The 22,214-nt window shown below is 43.5% G+C and overlaps 1 protein-coding gene across 2 annotated transcripts in view; it reads right to left on the reverse strand.

Annotated features, from left to right (window-relative positions):
* SLC26A4 (solute carrier family 26 member 4) overlaps positions 1-22,214 on the reverse strand; it is a 49,380-nt gene that overhangs the window by 13,731 nt on the left and 13,435 nt on the right. For both annotated transcript variants that reach the window (XM_004739529.3, XM_045089659.1), the window contains exons 7-16: positions 16,427-16,579; positions 15,427-15,509; positions 12,010-12,157; positions 11,309-11,422; positions 7,503-7,580; positions 7,266-7,361; positions 5,939-6,045; positions 3,169-3,238; positions 1,318-1,410; positions 288-383 (exon numbers count right to left, since the gene is read on the reverse strand). In XM_004739529.3, the coding sequence (XP_004739586.1) occupies positions 288-383; positions 1,318-1,410; positions 3,169-3,238; positions 5,939-6,045; positions 7,266-7,361; positions 7,503-7,580; positions 11,309-11,422; positions 12,010-12,157; positions 15,427-15,509; positions 16,427-16,579 (1,038 nt within the window). The remainder of the gene's footprint in view (positions 1-287; positions 384-1,317; positions 1,411-3,168; positions 3,239-5,938; positions 6,046-7,265; positions 7,362-7,502; positions 7,581-11,308; positions 11,423-12,009; positions 12,158-15,426; positions 15,510-16,426; positions 16,580-22,214) is intronic.

Raw genomic sequence — 22,214 nt, forward strand, 5'->3', positions numbered from 1 at the left:
TGTGAGCAATTTTCTGGCATTGAATTAGCACTAATTTTGTTCCCTTCAGTAAAAATAAGGTTTATTTATCGATGGGGGGGAAAAAAAATCAAACCTTCTGTTTCCAGAGAGGTCTGCTGATTTTTAAATTCTCTCCCATTTCCTCTTGCCTACAAGAACAACATTACTGTCTCCTTGTACATATCTGGGTACCAAAGGGAATAAATCTAATTTTAACTATCTAACTGCTTTCATTTTCCTCTGAGCAGGGAAAGAATTTAACAGGGAAAAGAAAAATGTCGCCTCACCTTTGTTGCTCTTAATTGTCCTTTTTTGATGAGTTTCTGTATTTTCCTCAGTGCTTTCAGCCTCTTATTATATACTCTAATGGCATCAAATCCAACCTTTGGGAAAAAATGTCAAATTACTTAAAATGTCTGGTTCCTAATGCTCGTTAATGGCAATTGTTATCTGGGAAGGTTGTTTCTCAAGTACTATTATTCCTTGAGACATCCTGTTGAAAAAGAAATTCTAAGATCTGGTGGCAGTCGCCCCATCAACCCTCCCCCACCTACCCAGAGACTCAGGAAAGACAGTCTCATATTAAAGGCTCTACACTGGTAAAAACAGAACAACAACAAAAAACAACCAAAAACAGTGAAGAAAAACCTCTTTAGCTTTAAGCCTATGTTAACAAAGGTCCTTGACCTCACAGAGCCTTTATGTTATTGCAAAATCACAGAGGACCATTCCTGTGAAACAGTTTGCTCTGGATCCCCCTCAGGGAGACTTAGCATCAGAGCTAAGCATTCAAGACCACAGTTGGCACGGCATTCAAGACCACAGTTTCCTGCTGACATATTTCACTTACACTTTTTGCCCTTTATTCCAACTGGGCAAATACCTCCCAACCCAAAGATGTGTACATACCTTGGACTCTCAGCTCACAGGGTTCCCAAACACCTGACATAACCACTCTTCTGCCCAACTGTCACACCCAGCCTGGTCCATCCAACTTGCAGGGATTGCTCCCTTCTGGAAACTTCCTCACATGTACTGTGTATACTACTTATTTGGAACTCAAATTCCGCCTGGAGACATCTCTGCTGTTTTTGTCTTCCATAGTTATTGCTACCTGGATTTTAACACATACGGTATTATTGGTATTTTCCTATCCTCCAATAGACTGTAACTTACTTGGATGTTATAATTCTTAAAGCCCCATACAGATGGAATAGGGTGTAGGACCTTAGCCCAGTTTGAGCCAATAAATACCTATAGAATGAAGGAAGTCTCAAAGGAGGTTAGAAACCAAATTTCTAGGGATAAAATACTCACTGTGGACTTGATACATTTTTTAAAACCATCAACGTTGCCATAAAAAATAGGACTAGAAAATCTAAGAATCTTCACTCCTTCAAGTTCTTCAATCTAGCATTAAAAAAAAAAAAAAAGCGTGAGGTTAATAATAATCTTGGGCTTCAAACATTTGATTCAATTTCTGGCTTTTTGGGCCACCTGGGAGGCTTAGTCAGTGGAGCCTCTGATTCTTGGTTTCAGCTCAGGCCATGATCACAGGGGTCCTGGGATGGAGTCCACTCTTCTTGGACTCCATGCTCAGCCCAGAGTCTACTTATCCCCCTCCCTCCCCCTTTGCTCCCCCTCCCCCACCTCTTGCTCGCTCTCTCTCTCTCTCTCTCTTTCTCTCTCAAATAAATAAAATCTTTTTAAAAAAATTCTAGCTTCTCCACTAGGAGGGGAGTTTCAGTTGTTCAAAGGAGCTAGGCAGCAGCACCCACCTCTACCTGAATAGGGGCTTCCCCCAGTTAGAGGCCACAGGTTATTAAAACTGGAGGGGCGCCTGGGTGGCTCAATTGTTAAGTGTCTTTAACTTAGGTCATGATCCCAGGGTCCTGGGATCAAGCCCCACGCAGGGCTCCCTACTCAGCACAACCTGGTTCTCCCTCTCCTACTCCCCCTGCTTGTGTTCCCTTTCTCACTGTCTCTCTCTGTCCAATAAATAAAATCTTTAAAAGTAAAAATAAAACCACTGGTATTTTACAGTCTCACAGAAGGTCAAGTTAGGAAGGGCCTCCATAAGCAATGATGCACCCTCTGATTTCCAGATGGAGAAACTGAGGCTGAGAACAGTGACATGATTATTTTTCAGTGACACTATTTTTAGCAATAATTTTGCCTCAAGTTCATACCACTCCCTGCCCACTTTGTTCTTTGGCTACTATTCTTTAAAAGGAAAAAAAAAGTAGCAAACAAGGGGATTTGCAAGAACTGAGGCCTGTGATATCATCTGCTTCTTCTTGCCCTGACACAGAGTGGCCAGACCAAAAAAAAGCTTACAGAATCCTAGATTTTTCCAGTCTTTAGGAATCCTAGCAATTTCAGTTCAGTCCCTGAGAGGAGCAAGTAGGAGCTGGGAGGCTGAGTGACACACGGTGTCACTCTCCCCAGGGTGGAGCCTTGAACTGCAAACTCCCAAATTCAGCCCATGAGCCAGAAGATTCTCTACCATCATGTTTAGCTCTGGGCAGCACTTGGCTCAACATAACTGAGAAAGAATGTGGAAATAAGTTAAGTAGCAGCTAATGGAATTCCAGGGTCAGTGTCCAAAATTTTCTTCCTCTGCTTTTTGCCCTGGTGACCACTAAGCTAGTTTGTTTGCAGGGACAGAAGTCCATCCGTGGGATTTGTTTTTTTTTCCATTTCCGGTATCATATATTGTTTCTTCCAAGATTAGAGCAACATGTCAAAGAAGGTTCCTTGTGACGAGAACTTAAAAGTCTCCGGTTAGAATTAAATGAAGATAACCTTATGGGGATTTCAGGTAATTTCATAGAGGATAAAGATTACATAGCAGAGGAATAGAATTTTGTGGAAACTTCCTGCAATCCTCAAATTGGCTATTTTAAGAGATTTCTCTTACAATGGCTTTACATGAATAGGACTTTCACACTAGCATGGGCACAATTCATCCAAGTCATGCATATCAGAAGGCACATTGGGTCAAAGTTTTCACAACACCCCCCCGCCTCCGTGGACTTCTAGACATTCCTGGCAGAAGTCTCCCCCCTTAACTACCTTGTACCTGATACACTAAAAGAGAAATAAGCTGGCCCTGAAAATCCAGGCTAGAAAACCCAAATCCAGCAAATGTCTCACAAAGGCACTTACATTTTTGTAACTCTTGGTACTTTTGTAAATGTCTGTGCTAGGAACGCTTCCCAGGCCATTCCATGAGGGACTAAGAGAAGAAAAATCAGGTCAGGATTTTTTGGAACAGGCCTCCTTTGGAATAAAACATTAGAAGAAATAACCGATAGGAAAGAGCCCATCGTTCTGGTGTTTGGAGCCTGTGTCTTCATTACAGATGACATCTTCCTACAGCCAGCTCTGCTCCGAAATGAACGGCTGGTGTTTGCGTGGGCCCTGGGTGGAGGAGGACTTCCCTGAGGGCTGAGAGAAGTCGTGAGCAGCCCTCTTCCGTGTGTATTACACTTCAGAGGACAAACAAAGAGCTTTCACACATGGTAAATTTTCTCTAAGTGCCACTATTCTTCTGGAAGATCAGCGGTCCTATCTTCATTTTTATGGGAAAGCTGAGGGTCAGGTAAGTCAAAAAGGCCCTGGAGGTAAGGGGCAGCATCTACATTTGACCCAGGGGTCCTCACAGCCTAGCACAACACCTGGAACTTACTCATGAGGTATAGCAACTTTCTGAGGAAGTATGACGAGTCTTCAGGGATCAAATTAGTCTCAGTTGGTAGAAATGGGAGCCTGGGGGGACCAGGAGAAAGTTCCTCCCATCAACCAGACTGTTGTCTTCCTGCTCCTCATGTAATCGAATAAATCCTGTGATTCTTCAAGGGAGACCAGGGACAGATGTTAAATAACAATTCCTGAAGAAAGAGTATCTGTTTGGGGTACTCTTGGCAACGTGCTCTCCAGATCAGCCATATAATTACTGGCAATGAAGCATTGTGGAGGATGTGGCTTTTGCTTGGCTAAAAGCCTGGTTACCGAATCAGGAGCTAAAATGTGCTGCTGCTTTATCTTCAGCTTATCGGGCTGTGCTGAATATTCATGTAAAGCTCATAAGCTACATCATCTTTCTCCACAAACCCTCCTCTCCCAACCACACCCTCACAAGGCCTAGTAGACACTGAGGCACAGAGAGCACGAGAAGCAGCATCTTCCAAGCACAGGTTTGGAGTTATTTCCCAGCAGCAAACTGGGCACACAGGGAACTTGGGAACTCTCTGGGCCCATAGGCAACCACTTAGGGGCCCCGAGGCAGGGAACACAAGCTTTTGGGAAGAAGGGGAACTGGTTGGTGCAATGAGAAGGGTGGGCTTAACTTTGGAAAACCGTGTGCAGTTTCCTCAAAAAGTTAAAAATACCACTACTGGGTATTTACCCCACAGATACAGATGTCATTAAAAGAAGGGTCATGTGCACCCCAATGTTTATAGCAGTAATGTCCAAAATAGCCAAACGGTGGAAGGAGTTGAGATGCCCTTCAACAGATGAATGGATAAAGAAGATGTGGTCCACATACACAATGGAATATTACTCAGGCATCAGAAAGGATGAATACTCAACTTTTGTATCAACACGGATGGGACTGGAGGAGATTATGCTGAGTGAAGTAAGTCAAGCAGAGAGAGTCAATTATCATATGGTTCCACTTATTTGTGGAGTGTAGGGAATAGCATGGATGTCATTAGGAGAAGGAAGGGAAAAATGAAGGTGGGGGGAATCAGAGGGGGAGACAAACCATGAAAGACTGTGGACTCCGGGAATCAAACTGAGGGGTTTAGAGGGGAGGTGGGTGTGGGGATGGGTGAGCTTGGTGGTGGGTATTAGGAAGGACATGGATTGCATGGAGCACTGGGTGTTATACGTAAACAACGAATCATGGAGCACTACATCGAAAACTAATGATGTACTGAATGGTGACTGACATAGCATAATTTAAAAAAAAAAAAAAAAAGAAGAAGAAGGGTGGGCTTATGCAAAGTGGGAGGGGTCTTGGATGATGTTTTTCCAGGTTTCTTACTCCTTTGCAACCAAAGCCCAGGCAGAGAAGAGGCCAGAATTCTGGAAAGGGAACAGAGGTTTTGAGGAGAGAGAGGCTCTGTTTGCCTCTCCACTGGGAGGGCTTCACAGACCCAGGAGGGCACACATGGAAAGCCTCTCAAGAGTCACTACAGAACCAACAGAAACCCAGACGCTCAGGACCCCTCACAGATCACTCTTGGTGGCGTCGAGCCACGCCTTTGCTGCTTTCCCTCTGCATATGTCCTAATGACCTCTACTTCATATAATCGTGTGGCCTGTGGGACGCACGCTCCATTTGGTGGGTCTGAATGAATCCTGCCCACAATCAACACTTTCAAAGTCTCCCGTTCTGGGTTCCTAGCTTCAGGAGAAACCGGGCTGCAATCTGTTTAGCGGCTACCTTGACCCTAGCCTCGGGCGGCGTGTCCCACGTGCGGCGTCTCATTTGCAGAAGGAACTGCAAGGAACTGCAGAAGGAACTCACCTCAGTCCTTTGCTGAGTCATGAATCTTTGCGTTTTATCACCCCTGAAAGGAGCACACAGCCAAAGAGCACACGGCTAAGTGCACAGATTTGGGGGTGAGACACACCCTAGTTCAAAGCCTGACTTAGCTGTGTGATCTTTGGAAAAGTTCTTAACCTTTCTGAGCCTCGAACTGCTTACCTATAGAATGACAATAATAAAATCTGTTCATGGGATTTTTTTTCCCGAAGACTAAATATGATAATGCATGTCAAGCACTATGGGCTTAATTCATAGAAGCCCTCAATGTATAGAAACTATTATGAAAGGGAGTGGTTTCCTTATATTTTATCAAAATGGTATAAGGAAGCGCAGGGTGTGTGGTCCTGTTTAAGGGAGACCTGGGTCTGCATTACTCACAATTGCACTCTGAGGACCACAGTAAGCAGTCCAAACATGAGGCCGGCTAGTAAACCGAGGTCCAGCCCCAGAATGATGGATGCTATGCACGTAAACACCCAGATAACCTAGGACAAAACAGAAAAGGAAGAACTGCTTTAATCCAGCAGGGGCCGTCCAGTGAGAGACTACCTGTGAAAACAGATCAACTGTCCATGAACAAATCACAGCTTTTTTTTATATATACTCGGACTCTACTTCATGTTAAGAGGAAGTGGAAATTGACCTTTCTGGTAAAGACCGACTGTCCCATTTCAACGTGCTTTCATGACTTTTAAATAGGGAAAATACGAACAAAGTTCAAAGTGGAATTAATATGAAAAAGGTCTACAGTGAAAAGTCTTGCTCCCAACCCCCTCCCTTCTCCATCCATCCAGCCTCTCTCCCTGTGTTCTCTTCTGTTTTCTCATGTGTCTCTGGCACGTGCATGTGCGCACTTTTCACCAGCATCGTTTTCTGCAAATACAAGCAAATATGACTGAACAGCAGTATTTTCTTTTCCCGTCTTTTCATGCATTGTACACACTATGCCATGCTGTGCTGGTCTCTTTTTCACTTTACAATGCATCTTGGAGGGATGCATTTTTCTCCTTTCTGTCTGCCATAGTTTAAATGAGAGCAGGACTCGGAAGGATATAGCTTCTCGTTGTCACAGTTCCTCAGTTGCGAAGCTTACTTTGGTCAGAGTTAGACTCAGCAAGGGTTTTGTACTTTGGTTTTGCTTTGTTTTGTGTTTTGTTTGTCCTTCTATATTACAGAGGTTTTTTTTTTTTTTTTTTTAAAGAATTTGTTTTGCTTTTTAATTTGGTTGTTGGTCTGGTTGGTTTGTTTGGTGTTTGTTTGTAGGAGATTCTTCCTAGATGGCAAAAGATCTCCCCAGAGATCCAGGATGTTCACAAAACTTGGCTTCAGAGCCTTGGCTTATACACACAATTCTAGTTTCTTCTCTGGGAATCCCAAAAGGCAAATGAGATTTAGGAGACATGTCCCCCACATAATGATGTGGCAGGAGGCACATAAGAACCAAATCTTGGCTGGGTGGCTCAGTTAGTTAACTGTCTGCCTTCTTCTCGGGTCATAATCTTGGGGGTCCTGGCATTAAGTCCTATATTGGACTCTGTGCTCAGTGGTGAGCCTGCTTCTCCCTCTCCCTCTGCCTGCCACTCCCCCTGCTTGTGCGCTCGCTCGCTCTCTCTCTGTCAAGTAGATAAATAACATCTTTAAAAAAAAAAAAGAATAAGAAGAACCAAATCTTATTTCAGACAAAAACAGGCAGTAAGTGACTTACAGCATCTATCTTATTCTGTCTCCACAGACGAGGAATGTCACACACTTGCATGAACATCCCTTTCAGGTTGGCGATGACAACGGCAGCCAAGACCGACTGCAGGGAGAGACAGGGAAGGCTGTGTTATTCAGGGCAAGGGCTTTCCACCGGGTGAGTTTTAAACCTCCTGTTATTTCTCCGGTGGCTGAGCAGGGAAGCGAGATTATGCAATCAATATGCTGAGAAGCAGGGCTGTACCTTCTGCAAGGGTTCCAGCAGCTTCCCCAGGGCGACGATGGCGATCATCACGATCCCAGCCGAGATGATGCCGGCAATCTGAAAGACACACACCTGCCATGAGCAGGGCTCAGCCTCCCCACTGGTGTCTAGCTTGTGGGATGCGGGTACGTGCAGGACAGTCTGTTTGCAGGGCTGCTTGACGCTGCCCTACTCCCTCCTCCTGCTCAATACTGTTGAGAGAAATGAGAATTAGTTCCGAAAACTCTCCACAACGGAAGGAAAAAAGTGGGCAACATACACAGGGTGGCTATCACAGAGGAATTAAAGGAAACGTGGAGACGGAGCCTGCGCAGGGAAAGCCAGCGGCACCGGGATTGCTGCACGATGTGTTACTGACCTAGAGCTTCGGTGTCCCGTCGGGAGGCCAGACTTGTAACCATTTGCCAGAGCGGGGCCACCTCTTCCCCCAAGAAATAAACTGTGCCATTCACATCGGATTCTTCCGCATCGTAGAAGGCGCAGCCCTAACAGCGATTCTGACAACACTTGGTACTAACGGCATATGATTCCCACAAAAATCGCAGAGGAACTAAATGGCCCGGTCCCAGCGCAAATTCAGAATGCTACATGAGCACCAGGACACGTGGGACCGCATCCCCTGCTCCTCTGTCCCCAGACACAGGCTCAGAGTGTGGCCCCAGGGACGGGGCCACCAGCACGCGGGGCATAAAGGACCTTCAGAAACTTTACCTTCTCTGGCCAAAAAGCTCTGCTAAGATCCGTGAATAGTTAGGAGAGAGGCTGAGGGGTGGGGCTATTCTCTGGTGTGATTAGCACTGAGACGGCTGCCGCGTGGCGGAGGTGAAGACCAGAAACTCTGAAACAGAGGAGAAAAGGAGACAGAGCACCAGAAGCAAAGCAGTGGGAGAAGCAACAGGGAAGACAGGCTGGGGCACAAGTGCCGCCGGCTGCTAGAGGTTGCAGGTGAAGAGAGAGATCAGGCCCACATCAAAGGAAAATCCAGAAACATCAGAAAACTTCAAAGTCACAGTCTTCCCACCTGGCAAATGGATCATTCCAACCTTCTCATTATGGTTAGATTATGTATCTGTTGGACTAGAAACTTCGCTTTGTACTTCCAGACTTCTTTTTTGGGCTCTGTTGCCCCTTAGCACCACACCTCTAGGAGGCCTGTACCTTGGTGGCTTTCCCTCTCCTATCTGAGCAGAGAAACTAATATCCTCTCTCTACCTATCCATCCATGCTCCTTCCTTCCCTTTTTGTTCCTCCCTCCCTCCCTTCCATATAATGGCATAACCAGCACTGGTCGCCAATCACGAGCCACTTGCATCTCGCTGTGGATGTGGGGCTCTGCGAGTAGCTGAAAGAAACGGAGATCTGGGGACAGAGATCACAGCCAGCTGCCCAGCTCCTGCCGGGAGAATGGCCACCTACCCGCCTGGTACATGGGACAGGAAGCCACCAATGATGGGGACCGACATGAATCCTGGCCACTCTCTTAAAATCTGAGAGGATTTTATTACTTGTACTTACTTTTAAGGCTGGAATTGCGGTAGATTTTATATCTATGAGCACATTCAATCACTAGATAATTAATGATTCTAAGTGAGAATGTAATCAGATCAGAGAACAGTTAGTAATCAGAGTTTCTGGTGAGTCCGTAGGAGTCAGGTGAGGGTGAGAGAAAGAACGGGCTGTACCGTTAAGCCCTGCTGCAGTCTGAGAATGTGCTGCACACAGTGAGCACTAACCCTCGCTACCCCGTTCATTCAGCTGGGAGAGGACTGGTTCTTCTGTGTCAGGGACAACATATGTATCACTGGGACACGATGCTCCCCTACCGTGAGGAGCGACAGATGGGAACAATCAGCATTCACAAGAACGCGCCAGGACTTTCTAGACGTTTTTATTCAATCCTCACAACATCCCTTTGAGTGGATGCAGTTAATGTTCCCATTTTATAGATACTGACACCAAGGCCCCCAACATGAGAGAAAGCCTGAGAAGCCACACAACAGGGGGAGACCATCCAGTTTATGTAGTCTTGAGTCCCTGGATTTCAGTCCAGGCACTTGGACTTTTAACCCCAGAACTCAGTATACATTTCAGTAATTAAATGTCAAGCCCCTTCTGTGCTTGCTTCATTCCTCACTATTGAAATGCTGGCATCCTTCATTCCTAAATATAATACATGCCAGTGTGTGGCGGTGGGTGTTAGCTTACCAGAACACCATTATCCCCAAGCCCTCTGCCAAGGAGTCGCTTTACATGGGCATTCTTCCTGGGCCGGCTGGCCCGTGCCTCCTTTGAGCCTGCACGCCACAGCAGGAGAGTGGACATCACCCATGGGGGACCCGCCTACACCCGCATACAGCCCCGGGCCCTGGAGAGTCTGTCAATGCCCCATCTCCGATGATAGCAGAGCGCTTTCATCTTACTTCAACTCGTGTGCTGACAGCCGCCACTGGAACATGGGGCAGCTCTGGAAATCACCTCTGACCTCTTCTCCCCGACCACAGACGCCTGGCTCGGCCTCCTGGTACGGGCTGGATTGTCTTCCCTGCTCCCACAGAGCTAGAAAGGTCTGGTCTGTCTCCCCCTCACCCCAAAAAAAGGAAGTTCAATTTTAAAAAGAAAATTTCTGAAAATTAAAATTAGATGTTGTTCAACAGGACCCAAGAAATTGGAAGAGGCCCATTCTTCCAATCCCCCTACACAGAGATCCATTATAAATGGGAAAGGAGCATCACATGTGCCCTGGGGACAATTAAGGCTCCTCTTGGGCAGGCCACTGTAGGGAGTCACTAGTTTTCTCAATCTCTTTCACACTGCTTTGTGTCCCTGACATAACAAAGCCTAACTGAAGCTCCTGTGTGTCCTAGTACTTACCTTGTATTCAATGACATCCTTCTTTATAGTCTCAATACACTTTTTACAATACCTCTGTGTGGGGAAGGGAACCACCCCCCAGGCACAACAGAAACACAATTCCTGAGCCTGTCCCTTGCCGCCATTCACCTGTTTTGGCAAATCTGACCCCATGCCCCGCTAGAAAGGATAGCCTTTGAGAATGGCTCCTTAGCTTTGTGGCCAAAGGTGGGGTGATTCAGAGATGAACTGGGATGCCAGATTTGAGGTCCCTTTGTGAAGGTAACAACCTAAAACCACACTGATAAGATTAAATCCATGGGTAGAACTTCAGGAACAAAAATCATCCTCGAGAGGAAAGGCCAAAATGTTATCACCAAAATATCCCCGGCTGGCAGATTTGTTCTGTGGGACGAAGGCTTCTAGAGGAAATTCTATCAGGAACTTCCTATCAGGAACTTTCCTGATCCTTGGAAAGGAAACATAGTGGACACTTTGGATTCTCCCGAAAATGCAACAGCTCACTAACACCAGAAAGTGCGTGCTCCGTCTTCTCTATCTCCAGATAACACATTGATAAAAATCAGCATTCTTTACCACTGATTTCCTTGTCAGTTCTTCTTATCCCGGAAACCCAGGTTGCAGGTCAATACAGCCACCTGCGAGCTGAGCACTGACACAGAGATTCCTTTGAGGATCTGGGCATTGGGAAACCGTCAATGTCAGAGAGGTTTCTGGGGAGGAGATGGATCAAGTTGGTAAGTGAGCCCCAGGTCAGATCTGCTCAGATCTGCTCAGATCTGTGCCTCCGGAGGCAGAAGCCTCCGCGCTCCAAGGCTACTTGCTTTACTCGGCTCTCCTAAATGCCTTTCCGGGTGCTGTTCCCCGGCCCATCCCTTGCAGGACCGTGACACCCCCACGCTGCTGTGCCTTACCTGGGTCTTTCCCCCGGTGCTCTCCTGGACGGCGGTGCGGGACAGGGCAGTGGTGGCCACAAAACAAGAGAAGAATCCCGAGAAGATGTTGCTGATCCCAAAGGCAATGAATTCCTAAGGCAGAGACCGGGGGACAGGGATGCTACGAATAGAATCACTGGGCAAGACCTGCCAAGAGTTTAAGGAAAAAGAGGAGGAAAGCAAGCTCCCAAGCCCACCCTGTCTGGTAGCCCCAGACACTGCCCATGCTTGCACACGTGGAGCAATTTAAAATCAGCTCACCTGAACAAGGGCCCGTGTGTACAAGAGCCTGAATTTAAAACGGTCACAACCATCATCGCTGGCGTTTGCTGCACTGTTTTGCTATATTATAGCTCCCCTTATGAAATATATCCAGAGACACTGGACTGCATGAAGGATTCTCATGCTGACCTCATATGTGAGCGTTGAATGTTATTTAGGACCTGACTGAATTAACTCTTAGAATTCGGCTGGCTTCAACTTATTTCTTAAAAAGAAAAGAGACGCAGCCTGCGTATTTCAAAATAATTTCAACTAGCACGTGGAAGAGGGAAACCAGCTCGACAAGGACTGATGAAAGAAACCAATCCCTTCTCCAGCAGACAACTAAGTCTGTCCCGCTTATGCCTTTCTCTTCTTTGCCGCCCTACAAAAGCAGGTCAGCGCAAGGGTGACCGTACCTGGTTCCCATCGATGGTGTAATCGTACTTGATGGCATAAACTTTGCCCACAGACACCGCAATAGCATAAGCCACCACGGCGATGGAAAACGAGGCAGCCAGCATCTCAGAAAACAGACTCACAGGTGGAAGTATGGGAGGCAAAAACCTAGTGAGTTTTCAAACAAACAAACAAACAAACAAACGCAGTGAGGATTTGACCACAGTTCTCTGTTCCTACCTCGTCAAAGGCTATATCCACCCAGACCCAAGTCAGGCATGAAATTGCTTGATCCCGAGGGAGGAAAGCAGATTGGGACAACTAAGTGGTAGCATTGCTTTTACAGTTTTTAATTAGAAGTTGGCGCTCTCTCATGAGCTGACTTCTTCATCCCCTCTACAAATGCTGCCTTATCTATACCCCTGACACAAATAAATGTGTCATTATGGATTCTGTAGTATACAGCCTGATGCCACGCCATTTCACACATTAGTGTTTCTCCTCACACAATTTTATCTTAAAGGTCTTTGAATTTAAAAGATAGTCTGGCCATAAAATGAGATTTGCCTTGTGGGAAGAGATGTCGGGTCTATGAAAGAGACAAACGATAATTGGATGCTAAAAGAGCTGAGTAAAAAATCCGCATCTTAAGAGCCACGATATTTAAAATCTTGAGTCCAGATGAGATTACATTTATGTAATTATCAGAATGCTCCAGAATCACAATGACTAAGACTAGTGACTGTGGGGTTGAACGGCTACTGTTGGACATACCAGAACTGTTCTACAGACCATGTAAAGAAATAAACCTAAGGGCATCTGGCTGGCTCAGTCAGTATAACATGTGATGCTTGATCTCAGGGTTGTGAGCTTAAGCCCCATTTTGGGCACAAAAGCCCACTTAAAAAGGAAAAAAAGGAAGGAGGGAGGGAAGGAAGGAAACCTACATGTTTATAATCATTCAGTTGTCCCCAAATATGAAAACTGGGGGAATGGCTTTCATGTACCTGTATCTTGATGACTTATCCATAGAGCGTACAGCCAGAGGTCCCTAGCCAAAAAACCTCCAAAACAAACAAACAGAAAAACCCCACCAAAACAATCTCCCTCACCTACCTCACTTATGTCTGAGTTTCCTTTAATAGGAAACTACATTCCCCTCCTCTAATCAGAGGGAGGTGCTATAGCAGAAATAAGATTGTTTTAAAAAACCACAGAAATTTAGAGCTAGCTAATATCCTGATATCATCCAAATTAATATGCTCATCTACTATCCTAGAAATGGTTGAATCTACGTCTCTCCTTTTGTTGATAAGGGAACTGAGGTCCAGAGACATGAAGTGACTTGTTCAAGGTCATTTAGTAAGGTCTAGTATGAATGTTGATTTCGTCGTAACAAGATCTGTCTGATTCTCTGCCCCAGTAGCCTTTTTCTCCCCACAGGTGAGGTTACTTTCCAGACTCCTTTTTTCCCACATCTCATCCTGACTCACAAGATTTGTATCACACCTCTGCTCATCAGGACGTGGGCTTGGACATCACTTCTTAAAACAAGGCTTGTGGGGACACCTGGGTGGCTCAGTGGGTTAAGTATCAGCCTTTGGCTCAGGTCATGATCCCAGTATCCTGGGATCGAGTCCCACATTGGGCTCCCTGCTCAGTGGAGAGCCTCCTTCTCTCTCTGCCTGCCACTCCCCCTGTTTGTGTGAGCTCTCTCTGACAAATAAAGAAAATCTTTATATACTATCAGGCTTGTGACTCATTCCCGAGACCCAATCAGCCTTACTCGAGGTAATTCAGTCTGTCCGGATACCTTTCCAGTCCTACAGAGTTCAGCTTTGATTGTGACCTAATGCCCACTGCCTGCCTGCCAACTTCTCTAATGCCAGGGCCTTCTACCAGGTCCTTGATTCTCCAGGGTCACAAAGTGTAAAGCACAGAGACTTAAAGTCAAAGGATGTAAATGCTGGCTCCATGGCTCTGTATGAAACTGACTGGCTGACTGACTTGGGGCATATTATTCAAGATTCCCAAGTCCCAGTTTCTTCAGCTGTCAAATGGGGGCTATATACTCTTCTCATAGGGTTATTGGAAGGAGTCAAGGAAGGATGATGTGAGTAAGTAATCAGTACCTACGCACATAGTAGGTGCTCAGTAAGTGTAGGGAGACCCTGAATGTACCACAGCTGCCATCCATTTGTATTACCTTGCTAGTTCTTAGCAGGGCTGATTTTTGGCTTCACGTCACTCACTTGGGACCCACACTGGACACCTTCCAATGACCTCTGAGTTGTCTTTCCCTTACCTCCTGCCCTTCTTCAGAGGCCCTGTTTGGCTACAGCCAACCCTCCCATGTCTGGCCTGATCATGAGCTAATGCTATGAAGGTGAGTGAGGGTGAAGGAGGCTTTTCTGAAAAGATAAGGGTGGGGAGTGGTGGGACCCTAGAACGGAGAGTCAGGCATGATCAACATGATTCCATTTACTTGAGGTTGGCCCTGAACACTTGGCAAATGCACCACCGCTCCAACTAGAATGGAAAAGTGGCCTTCCAAAGGCAGCCAGGAGAAAACCCCCGATGATTCTGCTGACCTCCCCTGCCCCGTTCCCCCTGCGCCACACTCTCAAACACAAGTGCAAAGCACGTCACTTTGAAAGCAGTGGAAACAAACATGATAGTGACATCCTCTGGTACCAGTACCTGCTGGCTATCTAACAGTGAGTCTGGTCATAATTGTGGGAGGTTAATGTTACCAATCTAGCAAACATCTGGGTTTCTTTTTTAATGCCGTATGTTGAAATTACAGCGTACTGCACTTGGTCCATTCAGTGCATTTTATGAGAGATCTCACTGGCATTTTAGAACAAGCCCGAATTAGGAGAACCCCCTCACCCATCTAGGTGGTGACAGAAGTGCACGAAGATACTCAACTCTACTTTCCGAACTCACCAAACTACCAAATATATAGAAAACCTCCCTTAAGATGATGCATTTTATTCGTGAGAACCAATGACATAATTATTACCCAAGATTGATTAAACTAATTGGTGGAGAATTAAGGCCAGCTGTCCCTTATTTCTCAAGCAGATTGTTCTCAGTGTGATAAATGTGACTAACCATGATTCTATTTGTATTATATTGTAATTATACACAGGAGTTTAAGTCAGGAGTCTGGTGGTGACTGTGTAAGTCCTGCCACATTTTAAGAAAATGAAGAAAAAAACCTTAGAGCCTATGGGAGCTGCTTTTCAACAAATGGCTCAAACTTTCTCTACACACACAGTTTGTCTGACCGTTTGCACCAGTGGGTGCTTCCTTAAGATCACACACGGGGAAGACTATGGAAGGAGCATCAGTGAAATGAAGCTTGTAATAAAAGGTTTCTTTTAAATAGAAAGTACTGATTTAGTATAGCCTAAGAGGAGCTCCGCACTCACCCCCTTGGGATGGATTTAACAATGCCAGCATTGTAATTTTTTTCCAGGTCGGCTCCATATGAAATGGCAGTAGCAATTATTGTCTGAAATAAAACAAAAGAGGTTCAAAAATTTAAAAAACTACATGTTTTAACAACTCCTCACCCCCTTTCTTTGGTCTCCTCCTTAGGAAGCCTGCCCTGTTGGTTTCTGTCTTTCTATTTTTTTTTTTAAATCCAAGTACAGTTAACATACATTATATTAACACACATTATATTAGTTTCAGGTGTGCGGTAAAATGATATGACTTTTCTCTGCATTACTCAGTGTTCATCAAGATAAAACAGTGCTCTTATTCCCCTTTATCTTTTTCCCTAATCCCTAACCTACCTCCCCTCTGGCAACCACTAGTTCGTTCTCTGTATTTAAGAATCTGGGTTTTTTTTTTAATTTGTGGAACATAAGGAATAGCATGGAGGGCATTAGGAGAAGGAAGGGAAAAATGAAAACGGGGGAGTCAGAGGGGGCGATAAACCATGAGAGACTATGGACTCCAGGAAACAAACTGACGGTTTTGGAAGGGAGGTAGGTGGAGAGATGGGCTAGCCTGGTGATGGGTATTAAGGAGGGCACAGATTGCATGGAGCACTGGGTGTTATACTTAAACAATGAATCACGGAACACTACATCAAAAGCTAATGATGTGCTGTATGGTGACTAACATAATTCAATAAAAAATAAATTTAAAAATTAAATTACAAAAAGAATCTGGGGGGTTTTGTTTGTCTCTTTTTTGTTTGTTTGTTTCTTAAATTCCATATATGAGTGAAATCATTTAGTATCTCTCTTTCTCTGACTTATTTCACCAAGCATGATACTCTCTAGCTCCAACCATGTTGTTGTAGATGGCAAGGTTTCATTCTTTTTTATGGCTGAGTAATATTCCATATTTATATATATATATTACAACTTCTTATTAAACTCATTAATGCTGAACTTTCTAATTACATGTTTTACTTACCACAATTACTTCTATAGGAATAGGGACTGGAATTTTGTGCTTAAATCGGTCATTCACTTCTTTAACCGCCATACAGATGATAATGGTGAGTAATCCAGCAATGAAATCAGCAAGGTTGGTGTTGCCAACATTTTGAAAAATCTCAATCAAAGTCTGTATAAAGAAAACAATTGTATATTCTTCCCACATGAAAAATCATGATAACATCATCAAACAGCACTTAAAAATTTCATGTAAAATCATAAAAATGTGTTCGGCTAATACAGAGACCATTAAAAACATCCGGTCTTAACAGTACATATACCAAGTTAATGATGCTTAATTGGAGTGGTAAAACCATGGGTGATTTCTACTTTTTTGTTCATCTGCACTTTTTTACAATAAAAATGAGATGTTTTAAAAGAAAAAATTTCATTACATACTGAATTTTACTTGCAGAAAAGCTTTAAAAATTTATATCTTAAAGCGGTTTTATAGGGACTATTAAGTGACCTAATTTCACAATGTCGATGTGCTATTATTGAGACTAAAAACTGACAAACCAAAAAGTCCCAATTAGCCAATATTTTAGGTAAAACTCTTCCCCAACCTGAATGAGATGGCTGGAAATAAAAATGCCTAAATACTTTATATGTAGCTACATAGGGTCTGATCCACTCTTCATCCTGAAGAAAAACTACTAAATTGATACATTGTTCAAATATAAATTTTTAGGGGCACCTGGGTGGCTCAGTGAACAAGCCTCTGCCTTCGGCTCAGGTCATGATCTCAGGGTCCTGGGATGGAGCCCTGCATCAGGCTCTCTGCTCAGCAGGGACCTGCTTCCCTTTCTCTCTCTCTGCCTACCTCTCTGCTTAATTGTGATCTCTGTCAAATAAATAAATAAAATCTTTAAATATATATATATATAAAATATATATATAAATTTTTAGAAATTAATTTGGTACTTAGTTCAAACTTGAACTAAAATGACTTAAATAAAAACAACTCTTTTCAAGTGGGCAGACAAGCCAACTCAAGAATAAATTCGTCTTGTTTTGTAAATAGGAGGTTTCTGGGAATCAAGGGAGATTAGCAAGGGAGACTCCCAGGGAAGAACACTAATACCTTTGTTCCCGCAGCTTGGGTCCTGTAGAAGGCATGATTTCAGAGGTATTCTTTCATTCTTTGAAACAAATAATCTCTCAGTGAAGGTTACTTTTTTTTTTTTTAATGAGTCCCTTTATAGATACATTTTTATATGAAAACAAAGGAATGAAGTATCTTATTGTTTATAACATGTATTACTTAATTTTATAGACAAGCTTTATTTTAAATAATCACAATGGCAGTCAATAACAGTTATGTATAAAGAGCCTTAAGTGATCCAGCAGTCGTTTGGCCAGCAGCTCCAAGAGTAAGGGAATGACAGAAGAAGTTGTTATACTAGCAAAAGACGTCCACCGAGTGCCTGAACTAGAGTTCAAGCATTTGACTTACAGGAAGCCTCTTGGACTTTCACTCAGAGAGTATTTTTGCTCTTGCTTGATACCCAATACCAACAAATTTACTTTGCCTTCCTGAGGCAGTCAAAATTGAGAGAGGCAGTTACAGGGAGAGCAAAAGAGGAAGCTAACGATAGCAGGGTAAAAAGGAGAAAATGGCGGCCCCTGGGTGGTTCAGTTGGTTATGCATCTGACTCTCGATTTCGGCTCAGGTCATGATCTCAGAGTCGTGGGATGGAGCCCTGCATGGGGCTCCCTGTTCAGTGGGGGATCTGTTTAGGATTCTCACTCTGCCTCTGCCCCTCCCCTGCTCATGCACACACACTCACACTCTCTTTCTCTCTCTCTCTAAAATAAATAAATCTTTTTTAAAAAGAGAGAGAGAAAACGGAGGAGTACCACAAGTGGGCACAGTAACAAGAATTTAGGGCATCTGCCTCAGGAGCCAACAGGCCCACATGTCTTGGTCTTATGGCATTGCTGCCTGGCCCTTCCCATCATCGGTTTTCTGATGACGAGCCTCATTAATTCATAAGCTGGATATAATATTTCACTTAATTGTTTATGTAGTAAAGGTTTACTTTCAACTCAAAAGGGAAAAACCCAAACTTGAAAACAAACAATCAGATAATGATCTCAATCACAAAAACATTTTCACCTTACAAAAATGATCACTCCAGGATTCCCATTTAATCTATGAGAGTCACTGAGAGCTTTGAATAAAAAGCACCTCTGGTTTATTAAAAGTGTAATATGGGTTGCAAAAAACAAAATCAGTTTATATTATGCAATTACATTAAGCAAGCATATACTAGTTGTTTATATAGTAAGATATCTCCTATGAAAAGTTCCACAATAAAAAGTTTAGTCTGTGTAGAAATAAAACTGAAGTAGTCAGACTATACTCAAAGATAACAGAAATGAGACTCTAAGGAAGCACCGAAAACTAATTCCAATTTTGTTTACTATTAAAATATTTCCTAAAATATGTTTAAAATGTGGATACACGTATGAATCTGTATTTCAACCTAGTATTCTGAACAGGTTGAATCATAATAATGACCATTTCAGTGATGGGAAATATTTTACTCTATTTCCTACCATGCCTGGAGAATTTTAGGACCATTTCATTCAGATCATTTCTTCCTTTTTTGCCTAGCATTGCCTGGGGGTACAAAGCCATAAGAAACAGATCTATACCTGCTGTTACACATGAGGAAATTTATCAGTTAACTTCTAGTGCCAAATTTATTTTAATTCATCTCTATAAATAGAGCAAACCCTTTATAATCACCCCTTGCAGTCGGGCATTTCCTCCTACCAGAAACAATTTTTGCCCATACATAGATCACCAGTTCAAGCGTTATTTTCCTTATTGGAATGGTTTAATTGGTACACACTGAAACAGATTCAAGAGAGTGTCTCATCGAGCTTAATGGTGGCTTTCAAAACTCCCATCATCCGGGCAGAACTTTTCAGTGTGGTCTTCCACCTCGTTAGAGGAAGAAATGAGGAGGTGGCCGTCATTTTGGTAAGCAAGCAGAAAGTCTCGCTTTGTCTATTGAGACAAGCCACTTAAAGTGAATGATAGGAAAACAATCACCCTTAAATGTGCTCTGTGATTTACTTACATAATTGAGAAGCTACTTGGTGGCATGGGGCGGGGGGGGGGAGGGGTATTACTAACTTACTAACTGTGAATTCTGCCAATACCCTGTCTTTCCCCCTTCTGCGACCTCTATTCTCAGTGGCTCTGGCATCTGTGAGTTCAAGTTTTAGTTTTTCTTACTGTCCGGGTATTTCCTCCTCCAATTCCTCCTCCAATTCTTTGTACTGTTTTCCTTTTGGAGAGGAGCTGGGGGAGGGAAACAATCCAAAGTATAGCCTTATAACAAAAGAGATGTTAAAGGGACGTCTGGGTGGCTCAGTCAGTTAAGTGGTTGCCTTTGGCTCAGGTCATGATCCCAGGGTCCTGGGATTGAGTCCCATATTGGGCTCCCTGCTCAGCGGGGAGCCTGCTTCTCTCTCTGCCTCTGCCTGCCACTCTGTCTGCTTGCGTGCTCTTTCTGACAAATAAATAAATAAAATCTTAAAAAAGAGAGAGAGATTGAGAGAGAGATGTTAAGTTGCTACATGCCAGATAAAGTATCTTATAAAAATCTTCCAATTTTTCCTGGAGGAATCCCGACTACTCTGCATTTGTTGAAGGATTCTTTCATGAATGATTGTATCTGGTTATGTCACAAGCAAAATTCTCTGTTCAAGTACTGAGTGGTTCATTCAACCTTATGCAATCCTTTCCAAACCTGGGGATCCTTCCTTTTCTGAAGAGCAAACTTAAGAGTCATGATGACACAGGGAAGATTGAAATATCTTCATCCAACCTGACTGCTCTGGAGGAATTTCTCACATAATTCTATGACACATTCTAACCTAATATTTCAAGAGTAATGTTCAACAGACACGTAACAATTGTGTTTGGTTTTCAACTATTTTTGACCTTGTTCTAGGGTTTCTTGGTTCCCTGTTTGAAAGTGGGATCATTTGCAGCAAGCTTTGCCATAAACATAGTCCTAGAAAAGACACAAAGAAATGGAAAGACATTCCACGCTCATGGATTAGAAGAACAAATATTATTAAAACGTCTGTACTACCCAAAGCAATCCACGCATTTAATGCAATCCCTATCAAAATATCAATAGCATTTTTCACAGAACAGAACTGGGACAAACAGTCCTAAAATTTGTATGGTACCACAAAAGACCCTGAAGACCCTGATTGCTAGCCAAAGCAATCATGAAAAAAGAAAACAAAAGTGGAGGTACCACAGTTCCAGATTTCAACTTGTGCAGCCACTCTGGAAAACAGTGTGGAGTTTCCTCAAAAAGTTAAAAATAGATCCATCCTACAACTCAGCAATTGCATGGTTGTAAATACTAGGTATTTATCCAAAGGATACAAGCATAGTGATTTGAAGGGTCACCTGCACCCCAATGTTCATTACAGCAAATGTCTACAATAGCCAAAATATGGAAGGAGCTCAAATGTCTACTGACAGATGAGAGGATAAAGAAGATGTGGTGTGTACACACACACACACACACACACACACACACACACGAATATTATGCAGCCATCAAAAGGAATGAACTCTTGCCATGGGCAACAGCGTAGATGGAGCTACAGGGTATTATGCCAAGTAAAACAAGTCAGTCAAAAAAAGACAAAAACCATATGATGTCACTCATATGTGGAATAGAAGAAACAAATCAAAAGAGCAAAATGAAAAAGAGAGAGGCAAACCAAGAAGAGATTCTTAACTATAAAGAACAAACTGATGGTTTCCGAAGGGGAGGGGAGTGGAGAGGATGGGAGAAATAGGTGAAGACACTAAGTACTCACTTTTGATGAGGCCCAGGTGATATACGGAAGTAATGAATCATGATACTGAAACTAATATAGCACTGTATGTTAAGTATACTGGAATTAAAATAAAAGCTTGAAAAAAAAAAAAAAACCATAGTCCTAGGAGACCAGAAGGACTCTTAGTATCTGCAGAGTTTCCCCCAATGGCCAGGGAATGAAGTTAACCACTGGCCTCAGGCTCCTGGGGTCTGTGTGGATGCGAGCCAAGCAACGTTCATGAAGAGGTGAGTACACTCAGTGAGGGGCTTCTTGCTGGATTCAGGGCATAGTGGATTTGTCTGGGGAGTAAATAGTTCCCAGCACACTGGAGATAGTCAGTAAACACCTACTGGACCGATGAACTGTATGAATGACAATGAAGGCATAAATGAATGAACGGTTGACAAGAGTATGAATGCAAGAAAAAGCAAGACGTGCCAAGGACTGCAAAGATGAGAGGGCCTGTCTGAGAAAGGCAGTCAGAAGGTTCCGAAATGAATCAAGCACTCGGTAGGAAAAAAAGCAACAATGACAAAAATAATTCTAAATCAAAAACCAGCCTGCATTCTTTTGAGAGATGGGTATGATATGATGTCACTGCGTTACTGTGTGAGTAACAGACCTATAGGCCTTATTAAGATATGGAGGTGGGAATCCTTTAAAGCAATCTTCACCTCAACTTTTCCAGATAGGAGTAAACTCTCCAGGCTGCTTAAAGATGATTGAAGAAAGACCACACAACTTGCCACATGCTACGATAAAAAATCTTCATAATAAAAAATTTTTTGTTCTTCAAAAAAAAAAAAAACAACAAAAACCCAGCCTGCATTAGTAGGCTGTCTCCTTGGGAACAGTGAGCTCCATGGGGTCTGTTCACCTTAGTAATGAAAATAATAACG

Source organism: Mustela putorius, unplaced genomic scaffold (genome assembly GCF_011764305.1).
Source record: "Mustela putorius furo isolate JIRA1106 unplaced genomic scaffold, ASM1176430v1.1 tig00003845_pilon_pilon_pilon, whole genome shotgun sequence".
Classification (NCBI taxonomy): domain Eukaryota; kingdom Metazoa; phylum Chordata; class Mammalia; order Carnivora; family Mustelidae; genus Mustela; species Mustela putorius.